The 16,275-nt window shown below is 35.9% G+C and overlaps 1 protein-coding gene across 2 annotated transcripts in view; it reads left to right on the top strand.

The window, feature by feature from the left end:
* SPRING1 (SREBF pathway regulator in golgi 1) overlaps positions 1-16,275 on the top strand; it is a 35,752-nt gene that overhangs the window by 13,097 nt on the left and 6,380 nt on the right. For both annotated transcript variants that reach the window (XM_037816938.1, XM_037816937.1), the window contains exon 2: positions 11,175-11,331. In XM_037816938.1, coding sequence (XP_037672866.1) covers positions 11,175-11,331 — 157 coding nt within the window. The remainder of the gene's footprint in view (positions 1-11,174; positions 11,332-16,275) is intronic.

The following is a 16,275-nucleotide window of genomic DNA, read 5'->3' as shown; positions in this document are numbered from 1 at the left end:
ATACTGCCAGAGTATTTCCTACAAATGTCACAGCCCGTACAGTCAACATTATATATGGGTGCCCATTTTAGTCCAATCTTATCAGTACTGTATAGTACAGATTTCAAAAATATTTGCCATTCTGATAACTGAAAAATATCATCTTTGTTTTAAAAAACTATTATATGAAAAGATAAAATGTGTGTGTGTGTTTCTACAAATAATGTCTCTGTGAGGGTGCACAAGAAGAACAGAGGACAGTGATTACCTCTAGGAAATACAACTCAGTAGCCGAAGGTCAGAGGTGGGAAACAGACTTACTTTTCACTGTATAACCTGTTTCCTTTCTGCATTTTATAAATGTGTACATTGCCTATTCAATACTACGTAATTTGTGGGGCCCCTTGTTTTAAAAAAATTATTAGGAATTTCGGCGACAACAGAGCATTAAACCAAGCCCAAGGTCCTTTTAAGTACAGGGTCCTGTGTGACTGCACAGATGAAACACCCTCAAGCTGGTCCTGCTAATCTAACAGATGCTGTTCCACCTTGCTCTTTCCCCACCTAACACAGGTCCTGGGAGTTACTCCGTAGCGTCGTACTGCTAGTTTTTGTTGATTTATACTTCTATGAGAAATGTGAGAGAGTGCTTCTTTCCCCATACCTTCTCCAGTGCAAGTATTATCAGCCTTTTTTGTCTTGTCATTTGATGCCTGGGAAATGGTACTTCATAGTATTAATTCATGTTTTCATATGTTGAGCATATTTTCATATACTTAACACCATTTGGATTGCCTTTTCTAAGAATGACTAGTTTATATTGTCAGTTTTATTTTTCATGTTCAAATCTTTGATTTGTCTGGAATGTATTTTGGTGTAAGGTGTGAGATAAGGATCTAATTTGATTTTTTTTCCTTTTGACTATCAACTCCAATTATTGAATAATTTTTGGTTAGTTGACTTGAAATATCTTTATATGCCTAGTCATGCCCAGTTAAGTTTAATTTATCTGTGTATTCACATATATTAATTATTAGTAATAAAATTTTAGATGTTAAAGATATTTAAAAGTATATGTTTAACAATGAGCAAACCCTAACATAAATAGTGTGCTAAAGTAAATAGCATGGTTATAATAATATTCTTCCATGAATTATAACAGAGGTACCACACTAATGCAAAATGTTAAAGGAAAACTGCCTGTGGGGGGAGAGGGGTATATAGGAATGCTGTAGTTTCTGCATGATGTTTCTGTACACCTATAACTGCAAATAAAAAAATGTAAATATGTGTTTAATATCTGATAAAGTTAGCTCTTATTTTTCTCTGAACATTTCTAGCAATTTTTACTTACTGATTTTTTAATATGAAATTTAGAATTAGCTTGTCTATTACCAAAACAATACTGTTGGTATTTTTACTGATTTTGCATTATATTTAGATTTATGAAGGGAGATTTGATATTTTATGAGTCTTTCAAACTGAGAATATTGTGAGGTTAGATCATTGATCAGCAAATATCATGTCTTCCTCCTACTTACTTCTGTGGAAGGAAAGGACTTCTTGCCCCTTGATTAGGAGTTTGATCATGTGACTTGCTTTGGGCAAAGGGATACTCCTGGATTTGATTTGAGCAGAAGCTTAACATGTACTTAGGTGGTTGGGCTGTTTTCTTGTGCTCCTGGTTTTCATTATGAGGAAAACATAGTTCAGATAGCTGCTGGTCCAAGGAGGGTGAGAGAGACATAAAGTATACTTGAGCCCAGTCTGTAGTTTTCCAAGCTCAACCAAGTTCAGCTTAGTCAGCCAAACTCCAGCCAACTGCCAGATGCGTGAATGAAAAATAAATGAATATTGTTTTATGTTGTTGAGCTCTGGTCTGGGTTTGGTCTGGGTTTCTTATGCAGCGTTATTGTGGCAGTATCTGACTGACACAAACATGATATGCGTTTCCATATGTTTGCCTTCTTTTGCATCCCTCAGTAACACTTGACATCAAATAGATTTTACAGATTTAAGTTTATAGCTAGTCATTATTATTTTAATTTGTATCTCCTTGACTGTTGGTTAAATTGAACATATTATTATTATTATTATTTTTGGTCATTGGAATGGGTCAGCTTTTTATATTGCCTTGTCATATCCTTTGACCATTTATCTATTGTGTTGTCTTTTTATCACTTTGTAGGAATTCTTTCTATTTAGGAAATTTATTACTTTGTGAAGTTTCAAGTTGAGAATCTGATTCAGGTCTGTCAGATTTTAAAGCCCTTGTTCTTTATTTATAACCATTGGGACAGATGTGACAGATGAAAATGTGTAACCTGTAAATGTTAGGTTTTGTCTGCACATTTTTTTAAATAGAATTTAAAAATTGTGAGATTGCATATAAAATCCACATTTGATAGCACTAGATCTTCATTCTGGTCTGGCAACAGTTAGGGGTAACTGAGTCAAGGCTGCATCCTTTTAGATTCTGGGTTATGCTCTATCCACAGGGCCACTCACTCCTTTATGTTTCATGGCTGGCCTTCAGTGCAGTCATCAGGGTTGTTCACAAATAGTAGGTCATCCTTCTTCTGGGCATATGAAAGGATTGATCCTGTCACCTTCTTTGAAGTTAGGAGTGGCCATGTAGCCTGCTCTGACTAACAGAATGTGAGCTGTTACTTCCAGGCAGAAGCTTTGGGGAGTGTGTTTTCCCTCCCATGCCACAGTTATCTTAGAAGCTCCTTCACTCATACTGACAAGGAGGAGCATGTCCTCTTGGCTCACTTACGGTACATGTGTAGCAAAAGTAAGAAGTAAACCTTTGTTGTGTTAAGTCATTGAGATTTAGTTTTTTATCATAACCTAGCCGATCAGTTTTCAAAGTGTGGTCTATGGTGTCCCCAAGACCCTTTCAGTGGACCTGCAAGGTCAAACCTATGTTCAAAATATGAGCAGATATTATTTGCTTTGTTCACTGTGTTGATATTTTCACCGATGGTGGAAAAGCAATGGGGGTGAAACTGCTGGTGCCCTAGCATGAATAAAGACAAGGCACCCAACTGTACAAGTAGTCATCATAGTTGTCACTGTCATGAACTTGTAGTTTAAAAAAAAAAAAAGCTAATGTTACTTTTTATGAAGTGAATGAAGGATGAAGCAATAAAAATTAATCTTATTAAATCTTTATTCTTGGGTACATACCTTTTAATACTCCGTGTGATAAAATAGGAAATGTGCTTCAAAGGCACTTCTGTGTGCCAAAATATGATGGTTGTCTGAGGAAGAACATGTGGGTTGTTGAACCAGCCAGTTTATTCATGGAACACCATTTTTACTTGAAAAAGAACTGTTAAACTGTGTTTTTTCACATTTGAATATTTGGTAGACCTTTTCTTAAAGATGGATAAAGTGAGCTTACTATTTCACAGAAGACATCTGAAATTATTTGTTGCCCAAGATAAAATTTGAGTTTTTAAGTGAAAATTGGAGTTTTGGAAAACATGTATCTGCTACCCTGAGCTGGACAGCTTCCCAATACTTAGATTTTTGTGTTAAGATTGCTGATAATAACAAATTTGATTTTTTGGATATTATATAACAAAAATGTGTCAAAATTTAGAAGATCTGCATAAGATTTGTTTCAAGTGCGAGAGAGATCCATAGATTTTAATGTAATAGCATATGAAAAGTTCATTGATACGGTTTCAGATTGCACATTGCACTGAACTTTTCATTTTGTAACAGCTTTATTGAGGTATAATTCACATACCACACAATCCACTCCTTTATAAACTGTACAGTTCAGTGGTTTTTAGTATATTCACAGAGCTGAATATACTAAACATTTGTAGCTGAACTATCAACGCTGTAAAATTTTGGAACATTTTCATCACTTTGAAAAGAAAATCCATAACCTTGAGCTATCACTCCCCACTCCCATGCCTCCATGTCCTCCATTGCCCCAGCCCTTGACAACTACTAATCTACTTTCTGTCTCTGTAGATTTGCCTATTCTGGACATTTTATATATTTTATATAAATGGAATTGTTACAGCATTTTTCCTTTTGTGTCTGGCATCTTTTACTCAGCATAATGTTTTTGAAATTCAGCCATGTTGTAGCATGTGTTAGTACTTCTTTCTTTTTATTGCTGAATAATATTCCACTGTATGGAGTAAATATATTTTGTTTAAGCATGCATCAGTTGATGGACATGTGGGTTCTTTCCCCTTTTTGGTTATTGTGACTAATGTTGCTGTGACCCTTGTGTACAAGTTTTGTGTGGACATATGTTTTCATTCCTCTTGGGAAGATAACTAGCTGTGGAATTGCTGAGCCAAGTGGTTTAACTTTTCGAGCAACTGCCAGAATGTTTCCCAAAGTGGCTTCATCATCTGCAGTGAACATTTAAGAAACTACCACTTGACTGAGAACATCATCTTGACCAAAAGGGGGATGCGAAATGAAACAAAATAAAGCTTCAGTGGCTGAGAGATTTCAAATGGAGTCGAGGGGTCACTCTTGTAGATATTCTTATCCACTATATAGATAACGCTTTTTAGGTTTTAATGTATTGAAATAGCTAGAAGTAAATACCTGAAACCATCAAACTCCAACCCAATAGCCTGGACTCTTGAAGACGATTGTATAACAATGTACGTTACAAGGGATGACAGTGTGATTGTGAAAACTTTGTGGATCGCACTCCCTTTATGGAGGGATGAGTAGAAAAATGGGAACCAAAAACTAAATGAAAAATAGAGTGGGATGGGGGGGATGATTTGGGTGTTCTTTTTTAATTTTATTTTTTATTCTTATTCTGATTCTTTGTGGTGTAAGGAAAATGTTCAAAAATAGACATCATATAGTTATGCATAACTATATAATGGTGCTGTGAACAGTTGATTGTACACCATGGATGATTGTATGATATGTGAATATATTTCAATAAAACTGAATTTAATTAAAAAAAGAAAAGAAACTATCACTTGACAAGTTTTGGTGTAGTATCAAAGAAGAATGTCCATAATTCTTTGAAAAGGCTATTAAAATACTTCTTATATCCAATTGCACATCTTCTGTATGAGGTGGATTTTCTTCATATGCTTCAACCCAAACAGCAGATTGCAACAGATTGAATGCAGAAGTAGATATGAGAGCCCAGCTGTCTTGCATTAAACTGCACATTAAAGAGATTTACAAAAATGTAAAACATTGCCCTTTTTCTTACTAAATATTTTTTCATTTTGGGAAACATGACATGTTAACAAAAATGTTACTTATGTTAACATGTGGATTTATTGTTATTTTTAAGTGAATTAATAAAAATTTTAAGAATCTCGGTCTTAATTTCCAATATGGTAAATGTTGGTAACCCTAATTCACATAAACCCACATATTGGGAACTCAGTGGTTTTTAAGAGTGTTAAAAGCCCTGGGTCCAAAAGCTTTGAGAACTGCCAGCCTAGCCCATCTGACCCCCCCCCTCTCCTGCAGGCCTTTGGGTTTGCTGCTGTTGCTCTCCTCTCTGCTCTGCTGCAGTTTTGGTCACCCACCACTTACTAGCTGTGTGGCTTCATCTTGCCCACCTTTACTTTCTTCATCTGTAAAATGGAGATGGTGAGATGGAATATTCAGGGGATTTTTGGGTTAATTGTGAAGAGACTGTGAAAAACTTCAAAGCACCATATGATCCTTAGCTCTGCTTCAGCTAGACTATGAACTCTTGGAGCAGAGGTGGCACCTTTTTGCCTAGAGAATATTTGATTATCCTTGGCTGCTTTGAATTCCTCTTTTCTTTGGTTTTCATGTTAATTAATGCTTTGGGGAATAATTTTAAATTGTAGAGATGGAAGTGCAGGAGAACTTAGTGGCACTGGTGAGGATGCAATTGGGAGAGGGTTGGGAACGGTGAGTGGTGCCAGGCGCTTCGATACTTTTAACAGGTGGTTGGTGAAGACGAACTGTGTGCTAGGCATTGTTCTGCTGGATCAGGGAGATACAGTGTGGAACAAAGTAGATAAGGAATAGGGTCTCTACTCTCAGAAAGCCTATATTCTGCTGGAAGGTAAGGGGGTCAAGTAGTAAATAAGAAAAATTACTACAGTTAATGATTTATGATATGAAGGAAATAAGACAGGAAGACTTGATAGAAGTGGCAAGGTGATCTTTATTGTATGTGGGACATTTGAGCTGTGATAAAAGAAATTCAGAATGTTGGAGTATGAAGCAATTTTTAGAGGTCCTCTCATATAAGTAAATGTTCTTATACTTGTTCAAGTGGTGCACTTCCTGAAAGTTTCAGGGCTATTCACATAACTCCTTGAAAATATATTCACAGCTTCAGCTTTAAGGTAATTAAGTAAATTGGTGCCAAAGTTAGATACTGTCTAAAGTAAGTAAAATGTAATAAGTCATAAGAGAGAGTTGCTCATCTGGTGTTTTGTTTTTGTTTTTCCCTGATCACCAAGGTACATACATTCTCCAGAAAATCTGTTAAGTACTGCACCGGGTAAAGGAGGGAACAGTTACTCATAATCTCACCAGCCAGAGGTAGTCATTGTTTATGTTTGGATATATTCTCTTCCTGTTGTTTTTCCATACTTTTATCCTTTTCATATTTGAGACATACTGTTTCTTTATTTAACATATAAATAAGCATTTTACCTATCTTCTAAAAGCTCTCTGTAAATATGGTTTTTATGACTAAAATTTTCCCTTCTCTGGCTGCATTTAGCCATTCCCCAAATATTGGACATTTAGGATACCATCTGGTCTTTATTGCTTTATTTTTTTTAGAAACCATAAGCCAATCTTTTAATGACAATAATGCCTTATATTTATATTTAAAGTGCTTTACAACTTACACTGGACATTGTCTCATTTGACCACATCATAACATCCAAAAAATAGACAGGACAGGTTATTAATATACCCATTTGAAAATCAAAGGTGAGGTAACATACATTAGTAATAAGAACATTTTTGTAGCTCTTCACAGTTTATGAAGAAAGTTGTATATATTTTGTCCTCTTTTTTTTCTGCTCTTTTCTTTGTACCCCTGTGCATCCCACATATACATCTGTCACAGCATCTACAGAGGTTGATTGTAGTGCTTTATGTATGTACCCGTTTCTTTATTGACTGCTCTGGAGGCTCTTGGAGAATAGAGACCCTCTCTGCATTTGTCTCTCTTCCTTAGCACATTTTGAGAATTAGATACATATCTTTGAATGAATCTTGAATGAAAAGAAAAATATGGGTGGAGAAGCTTAAAGTTGAAACCACCTAATAGGGTAGGTGAAACATTTTGGATAAGGTTTAAAACCACCCATCCAATGACAGAATCTCCTCAGTGTCCCTTTCCCCATAGTTTTGCAAGACTCGGCCTTCAGAAAAGTGAACATGTGCTAATTAATTATATTTGCCTATGTGTCATCTCCACAGTCTTACACTATCTTTTTGGCAAGGTCTTGATATTCGTGTTTGAAAACAATCTGAAGTGCTGGGAGGATTGCTTTCCTGTTTACCAGGAATGCAGTTAGTGGAAGAGATCCTTCCAGAATGCAGTTGTCCATGAACTCTTGTTTTCTTTTAGGAAGAATAACAGAATAGTTTGGGAGTTATATTAAGAGCACTTTTAACTGTGTCGTAAGATCCAGTTTACTGCATTTTGACCAGCCTCTTGATAGTCCTTATGGCTATTAATTTATCTAGGGTAGCATTTGAAGCACAATTTAGTTCGTGCAGTGTGATTATGCAGTTAACTGATATGGTCCCAGTAGGACAAGGGAGTATGAATTTACATGTAGTTAAGCAGCATGGACCTAAGTGATCTGTCCTCTATTCCCAAGGCCTCTGCACTTAGCTTCTTTTCTTGCACTAACCAAGGAATACGAATGTTGTTTTTTTATAACCTACTTGATCCTGGTAGTAGCACTGCTTTCCTTTTCCCCCTCCCCACCAAAAAAAGGAAGGGAGGGTACAAAATGCAAATTAAAGCCACCTTGAAAGATACACTTTTGTAAATTAAAGACCAAAATCCAGTAGTAGTGAGGTTGTGGCAAAATTGTGCACATTATTATTTTAATGGTGGTGATATTAAAAATGGCATAACTTTTGGGAAGTTGTTTGGCTTTATATAGCATTGATTCCACTCTGGTAAGAATTACCACTACAACTTACTCTAGATAATAAAAAAAGGCTCCAGGTTTTATTGCAGTTCCATCTGTGATAACGAATATCTGGGATCAGCTTAAATGTTGATCATAGAGGATGTATTTGCTAAATTATGGCACATCAACATGATGGATTATTATGTAGCCTTGAAAATGTGATTATCAAGACAATGTAGGTACTTGAAAATGGTTTCATATCCAATTAGTGTCAAGAAGAGCTGAATGCAAAGCATCCTAATTTGTGGTATAAATGCCAGGGGTCAAAGGCTAGAAGATAATATGCGAAAATAAATATAGTTTATTTACTTGATGGTGGTATGGGTAATTTTTGTCTTTAATGTTGGTAATTGTGTATATGTTTTAAATAAACTTGTTGGAATAATTTTAGGTTTCCAGAAAAGTTGCAATGATAGTACAGAGAGTTTCTGTAGACACCCCCCCACACTTATTTTCCCCTAGTTTTAATGATAATCATATTTTAACAATATTTTTATAGTTTTTACTTTAAATTAAAAATAAAAACATTCCAAAGACTATTAAAGATAATGTTAATAATCACCTCTGCCCCTTCCATATTAGTAGACTATAGACTATCTTTCCATACCTTTAGCTGAGTGCTTACAAACCTCTAGGTATATTTTATTATTACAATTATTGTTATGATAATTTGTGAAAACATACACATATTCTGCACCTTGCTTTTATCGCTTAATAATACACCCTGGACATCTGCAACCCTGTCTGCATTAAAATTATCTGGAGTACTTTAAAGAATATGAATTTCCAGATGCTATCCCCAGAGATTCTTACTCACTCTGGGGTTGGGCTCAGGATTCAATTTTTTTAAAGCTCCCTACATGATGTAATATATGTCAGTCCTAAGAACCACTACTCTAGATAAATAGATCTCAGTTGTGGCTTGATTTTTTTTTTAAATATTATGATTGTACTCCTATTTATTCAATCACTTCTGTTGATGAGTTTCCAGGTTTTTTTTCCTATCATTTAAACAATGGTGTAATAAACATTCTTGTGCATCTTTATACATTTGTACTTTCTATAGATGACCTCAAAAATGCATTTGCTAAAGGAGAGGCTAAACTTTCATGTAATTGTGCCTAAGAGTCTCCCCGAGTACCTCTTTGTTGCTCAGATGTGGTCCTCTCTCTCTCTAACTGAGCCACCTCTGCAGGTGAACTCACTGCCCTCCCCCCTACGTGGGACCCCACTTCCAGGGCGTGTAAATCTCCCTGGCAACGCAGGATATGACTCCTGGGGATGAATCTGGACCTAGCATCATGGGATTGAGAACATCTTCTTGACCAAAAGGGGAATGCAAAATGAGATGAAATAGTTTCAGTGGCTGAGAGATTTCAAATGGAGTCAAGAGGTCACTCTGGTGGACGTTCTAATGCACTATATAGATAACAACTCTTAGGTTTTAATGTATTGGAATAACTAGAAGTAAATACCTGAAACTATCAAACTCCAACCCAATAGTCTGGACTCCTGAAGACAATTGTGTAATAATGTGGATTACAAGGGATGACAGTGTGATTGTGAAAACCTTGTGGATCACACTCCCTTTATCTAGTGTATGGATGGATGAGTAGAAAAATGGGTACAAAAACTAAATGAAAAATAGGATGGGATGGGGGGGATGGTTTGGGTTTTCTTTTTTTACTTTTATTTTTTATTCTTATTCTGATTCTTTCTGATTTAAGGAAAATGTTCAGAAATAGATTGTGGTGATGAATGCATAACTATATGATCGTACTGTGAACAGTTGATTGTATACCATGGATGACTGTATGGTATGTGAATATATTTCAATAAAACTGAATTTAATCTAAAAAAAAAATGCATTTACTAGGTCAGATGTGGATAGGTGTATTTTGAATGTTAATAGCTGTTACACTTTACTATTAAGTAAATTTTAGTAATTGTAAAGATCTTTTATGTTCATTTAAAATATGTATATAAATTTTACCATCGTACTTTCAAGGTAGTCTTTTTTCCTTGAACAGTGACACATGTCAGATTATTCTTAATGGCAAAAGCCATCGAACACTGGCACTCTATTATAATGGTAGAATGTTTCATGTATATAAAAGCCTTTAGGAGGGATCTCATAATTGTTTTGTTTTCCAGTAATAGGTTTAAGCATTCAGAAGATGGCTGTCTCATGCTTGACTTGTTTTCTGGCACTCAGGCACCTTCCTCCTTAGTTCCTTTAATTGTACAGAAAAGTCAATTTTGAAAGCTCAACTCCTTGGCAGTTTCCAGTTTAGGAGAAAGGGGTCTAATCTCTTGCCTCTCTAGGGGCAGCTTTTCACTGTGCAGATCTGGATAAAAGGCTAGCTGGCCAGGATGTTATGTTGTAAGGGCTGCATAGTCATGCTCCAGTCTTTGCAGTATTCTTTGACAGAAGAAATTTGCAGGTTGACGTGCTTTATCTTGCCCCACAATCAACTTCCTAATTCAATATTTCCGTAAGTGTACATTGAAGTACCCCTGACAGCAAATGAAAGTGACCTCATGCTCTAGAGGTGTCCAGGTATTGTCTGAAATGACAGTTGCAAAATTTCTTTGACCTTTTCTATTTAAAAAATTTTTCTAAATTATGCATTCTATTCCATAATGTATTTTTTAATACATTAAAAATATTTTCAGTGACTTAGCATCAGAAAGAAAAGGTTCAAACTCCCCCCCCCAAGTTGTTTTCTTAAAATTAACACTTCAGGAATATGACATACCTCTGTAATGCACAGTGTTACCCAGGGGTCATGCCTGTCAGTACCCCAGTTTTGAAGCACAGCACTAATTTATTACTTTTTCTCCAGGTTTACTATACATTTTATGACTTTGGCTCAAACTTGCTTGGAGAGGGGACAGTTTGCAAATTCTGATTGTGCAAGCTTTTTACAGTATTTCTGCCCTTTTAATGTAGTTAGGTAGTTTCTATGAGAAATTGGTGAAAATGCAAGAAACAGTACTTTAACCTTCTCACTTATGGTCTCTTTGTAGGAAGAGAGGACAATGAGAGATCGGAATCTCCTCCAGGTTCAAGACCATGATCAGCCCATCCCCTGGAAAGTGCAGTTTAACCTGGGCAATAGCAGTCGACCAGGCAATCAGTGCCGTAACTCCATTCAAGGGAAGCACCTCATCACAGATGAACTAGGTAAGGCCGGTCCTCGTCCTCTCCTGCCATTCAGTGAAATACACTGGCGGGACCATTTGGGAGGCCTTTTATGGGAATTGCTCTCCAATATATTTTCCCTTCTTGCTCATTTCCAACATTTCTCATATCCTCCCTGTCTTTCATACCCTACCTGTCATTCAAGATTCTTCTCAGTGCCAGAGAAGCTTGGTTCAGTGACTGACTCTTAAAAGTTCTTTGTGCCTGTAACTTAAAGTCTTAGCATTTTGTCTTGCATCAGTTCCCAGGTCACTTCTTGCAGTCTCTCCCCACCCCCCAGTATTTTTAGATACTGCCAGTCTTTCCTTCTCATCTTGATGATGAACTCTATAGGATAAGGCTCAGTTTTCCTCTTTGGTAACCTTAATAATACTTATATGGTGCTGGCATATACAGTGTTACAAATACACTTGTTGATTGACTGACCAAATAATTTCAAATGAATTATGAACATATTCAAAGTATGTTTTTTACTTTTACAATTAAAGCATCAGTCTGTTTGTTTTGGTGCTTTCTCTCAGGTTTTTCTCACTTCCTCTCAAGCTATAAGAAGGAAGATTCCTGCATTGGTGAAATGGTTAAAAAAGACAACTGCGAGGGCTCTCACCACCCTAAGATTGGCTCAGTCTTCCCAAAGAAAGACTCCCTGTAATGCTTGGTCTGCATCACTGTGTTCTGGGCACTGGGTTAAAAGCCTGTGTTATTTGTGTAACAGCCCTGTGAAGTGCCCGAGGATAGCAAAGACACAGAGGCACCAAGAGCTCAAGGAACTTGCCCAAGATTGCCAAGTACTCCTTTTATAAATTATAACCACAATAGCACTATCACATCAAAAAAAGTAATAGTTATTCCTAATGTCATATATGCAGTCAGTCTTCTCAGTTCCCTGATGGTTTGATGGATTGTTTTTCCTTTTTCAACAAGTGGTTTGCAATTAACATGGGGTTTTTGTTTGTTTGCTTAAAGAGTAAATTTTACTCTATTTCAAAGAGTCCCAGAACAAATAGATTATGAATATGACAATTTTGAAATTGGTACGGGTAACAGTATATTAGAATTTTCATCTATACGTGATGAAGCTAAACAAAATGAAGACAGATACATATGGTCTTTAAAGTGAAAATCACAATGCACTATTGTTTAAAAAAAAGTTTGAATTCTCTGTGAAATTTAAAAAAAACAAAACTTTTCCAGGAAGGTCTTCTCGAAGTCATCAGCAATAAATGGGATTATTTGGAGATGAAGGGAGAAATTAAAGGAAAATACCCAACTAGGATAGAAGAGCTGAAAGATATTGCGTAAAAATGCACTCTCAACTCAACAGTGATATTACTGACAAGTTTTGCTTTTAAGATCATATTTAAAAAGCAAATAATATTGCAAATAACCTGTTTTTTAAACAGAGTAAAGTTTAGGAAAGGGAAATTACTTTCTCAGGATGACCTAGCTCATCAATGGGCAGATCTGCTACTAGGACCAAAAGTCTTGACTTCCCATTCAGTGCTTTTCTTTCTTTCAGATTGTTTGTAGCATATTCAGTGAGAAAATATGAAATCTCGGGCCTTGACTAATATTGTATTGGGTTATGCACACAAGTTGTCATTTTCTTTTGTTATAGCTAGGAAAAGAACACTTTACTGCATTTAGGTGAAACAGACTCTTCAGACACTGAGTTAAATATTTCAAGAATAAAAGAAATAAATAAAAATCCAAGGGGATAGGTTTTTTTTTTTTTTTTTTTTTTTTTTTTTTTTTTTTTTTTTACCATTTATTAACTTTTTATTTTGAAATAGTTCCAAACTTACAGAACAGTTGCAAAAATAATACAAACCCCATACAAAGAACTCTAATGCATCCTCATTCCCCCAGATACCCATATCTACCAATTGTGACATTTTTCCACCTTTGGTGCATGAGACTATCATCTATATATTTATATATACATCATACACCTTGAACACATAACACTTCTATATACATTAACAAGAGTGAGAATATTCACTTATGTAATCACCTTAAGTGCAGTTAGTAAGTTCAAGAAATTCAATGTTGATATAGAACTTATATTCTATATGCCAATTTTTTCTTACGACTTAGTAATACCCTTTTGAGCCTTTTCTCTTCCATTCTTAGATCTCATCCAATATCATGTATTGCACTTAATTGTCATCTTCTCTTTAGTTTCTCTTTCTTTCCTTACTTTTAATTTATGGAAACATATACAATATAAATCTTCCCCTACCATCCCTCCCAAGCATACCATACAGTGGGATTAATCACATACATAATATTGCAGTACCCTCACCACCATCCATTATTATAACTTTCCGTTTACCCCAAACAGAAAGCCTGTACTCATTTTGCATTAACTTCCCATGCCCCAACCCTGGTAAACTATAATCTACTTTCTGCCTCCATGAGTTTGTAAATTATCTTCATGTTAACTTGGCACTTAAATATCACATCCTGTCTATAACAATTTCCATTACTTTGATACCAATTTAAAAACTTAAATAGCATACATAAACTAGGTTCCTATACCCCTTCATCACCCCACCTTCATGTAGTTCTTATCACAAATTACATATGTGTACATTATGAGTCCACAACATTGATTTATCACTACATTTTATGAATTTGCCTTTTAGGTCCTCTAAGAAGTAAAAAGTGGAGATACAGATAAAAAAAATACAATAGTACTAATGTTTACCTTTACCCGTAGCATTATCTTTACTAGAGACCTTTATTTCTTCATGTGGCTTCAGTCAATTGTCAGATGTACTTCCTTACACTTCGCAGAACTCCATTTAGCATTACTTAGAGGGCCAGTCTAATGGTGGAGATGACCCTCAGCTTTTGTTTATCTGGGAAGATCTTAATTTCTCCTTCATTTTTGAAGGACAGTTTTGCCAGATATAGAATTCTTGCTTGGGAATTTTGGGTTTTAGCACTGTAAATATGTCATCCCACTGCCTTCCTGCCTCTGTGGTTTCTCATGGTCCTTAATCTTATTGAGATGCTATTGTACATGGCATATTGTTTCTCTCTTGTGGCCTTCAGAATGATCTGTTTATTTTTGGCATTTGAAAGTTTGATTCTAATATTCTGCAGTGTGCATCTATTTGGGTTTTCCCTGCATGGATTTTGTTGAGCATCCCTTGGATGTATATATTCATGTCTTTTGTTAAATTTGGGAAGTCTTCAGTCATTATTTCTTTGAACATTCTTACCGTCCCTTTCTCTCTTTCTTCTTCTGGGACACACACAATGCATGTATTGGTCTTCTTGATGTTGTCCCATGGGTTCCTCAGGCGCTGTTCACTTTTCCTGGTTTACTTCTTTCTCCTCTTCAGACTGGATGAAATCAGCTGTCTTATTTTCAAGTCCACGGATTGTTTCTTCTGCCATCTTTAATCTGCTGTCAAACCCTTCTAGGGAGTTTTTAATTTCTCTTCCTGTGGTCTTCAGCTCTGTTGGTTCCTTTTCATAATTTCCTTCTCTCTCTTGACATTCTCTTTGTGTTTGTCTGTTGCTTTTATGATTTAATTTAGCTATTTGTCCATGTTTTCCTTTAGGTCTTTGAGCATATTTAGGACCATTTTTTTCAAGTCTTTTTCTGGAATGCCCCAGGTCTGATCCTCCTCAGTGTGGATGTGCTGGTTTGAATCTCTTATGCACCCAATAAAAGATGATGACCTCTTCATCCAGTCTTGTGGGGGCAGACCTATTGTGGGTGGGACCTTCTGATTGGCTGTTTCCATGGAGATATGACTCTGTACATTCAAGGTAGGTCTTAATCCCCTTGCTGGAGTTCTCTTGGAGAGCCTTGGACTGGGTCTGAAGGGGACTATCTGTTTCTTTTTCGGCTCAGTGGAGAAAGCCCCAGTCATTTTCAGTTTCCAGGGCTGTGACTCGGGGAAGGGCGGAGCAAGGGCATAGGTTTTATTTTACCTCCGTGAATGTGGGAGAAAACTCAGAAGAATTTATGCCTTTTACAGAACAGATGTCCACATGAATATGTAAACACATTATTAAATGACAGCCCATTAGAATTATGAATTCTTCATAGGTTAGAAGTTAATTTCCCAGACAATAGCAAAATTCCTTGAGGTTGTGATCTCATGGGACTCCTTGTTGGAAAGAAAGTTCACATGAGTAGATTTATGATGGAAAATGAAAGGTCTTGATGAGTTTTCTTTCACCAGCAGTTAGAATGACCTGTGGTTTCAAGGCTAAATACCACAAGTTAGCAGTAGGGGAGAAAAGAAGGCCGAAAAGGCGGAAAGATAATTTCAACAAGTGGAGTTTATGTCATGTAGTATTTTACATTTTCCTGATACAGAAGTGATAATGTTCCAGCATATTTGTTGTTTTGGGCAGAACTTTGAGGAAAATGCTGATGTACCTGTATTTTTTTTTTTTTTTTTTTTTTTTATAATCTCTATGAAGAAAATGAATAGGGATAGTTAGGAATAATCACGGAAACATATACTATGGCATTAAAATCCTGCTCTCTTAATTTGAAAGACAAAATTAGTTTGTCTTAATTTGGAAGACAAAAATAGTATAGTAAACACAAACACACACCACAAAACACACAAAAAAACAAAGCACCAGCTCCCAGGTAACTGATCTGAGTCTCTCGAGGCCTCAGTTTCCCAAGTGTTCAAAAGAGGGCCCTTTTAGTATCTTCCCATAGTCTTTTTTTTTTTTTTTTTTTTTTTTAATTCAGTTTTATTGAAATATATTCACCAACCATACAGTCATCCATGGTATACAATCAACTGTTCACAGTATGATCATATAGTTATGTGTTCATCACCACAATCTATTTCTGAACATTTTCCTTACATCAGAAAGAATCAGAATAAGAATAAAAAATAAAAGTGAAAAGAGAATACCCCAACCATCCCCCCATCCCACCCT

The sequence above is a fragment of the Choloepus didactylus genome, chromosome 23, assembly GCF_015220235.1.
Source record: "Choloepus didactylus isolate mChoDid1 chromosome 23, mChoDid1.pri, whole genome shotgun sequence".
NCBI classification, from domain to species: Eukaryota; Metazoa; Chordata; class Mammalia; order Pilosa; family Megalonychidae; genus Choloepus; species Choloepus didactylus.
Note: the sequence above shows the minus strand (reverse complement) of the source record. Positions and strands in the feature narration are given on the sequence as shown.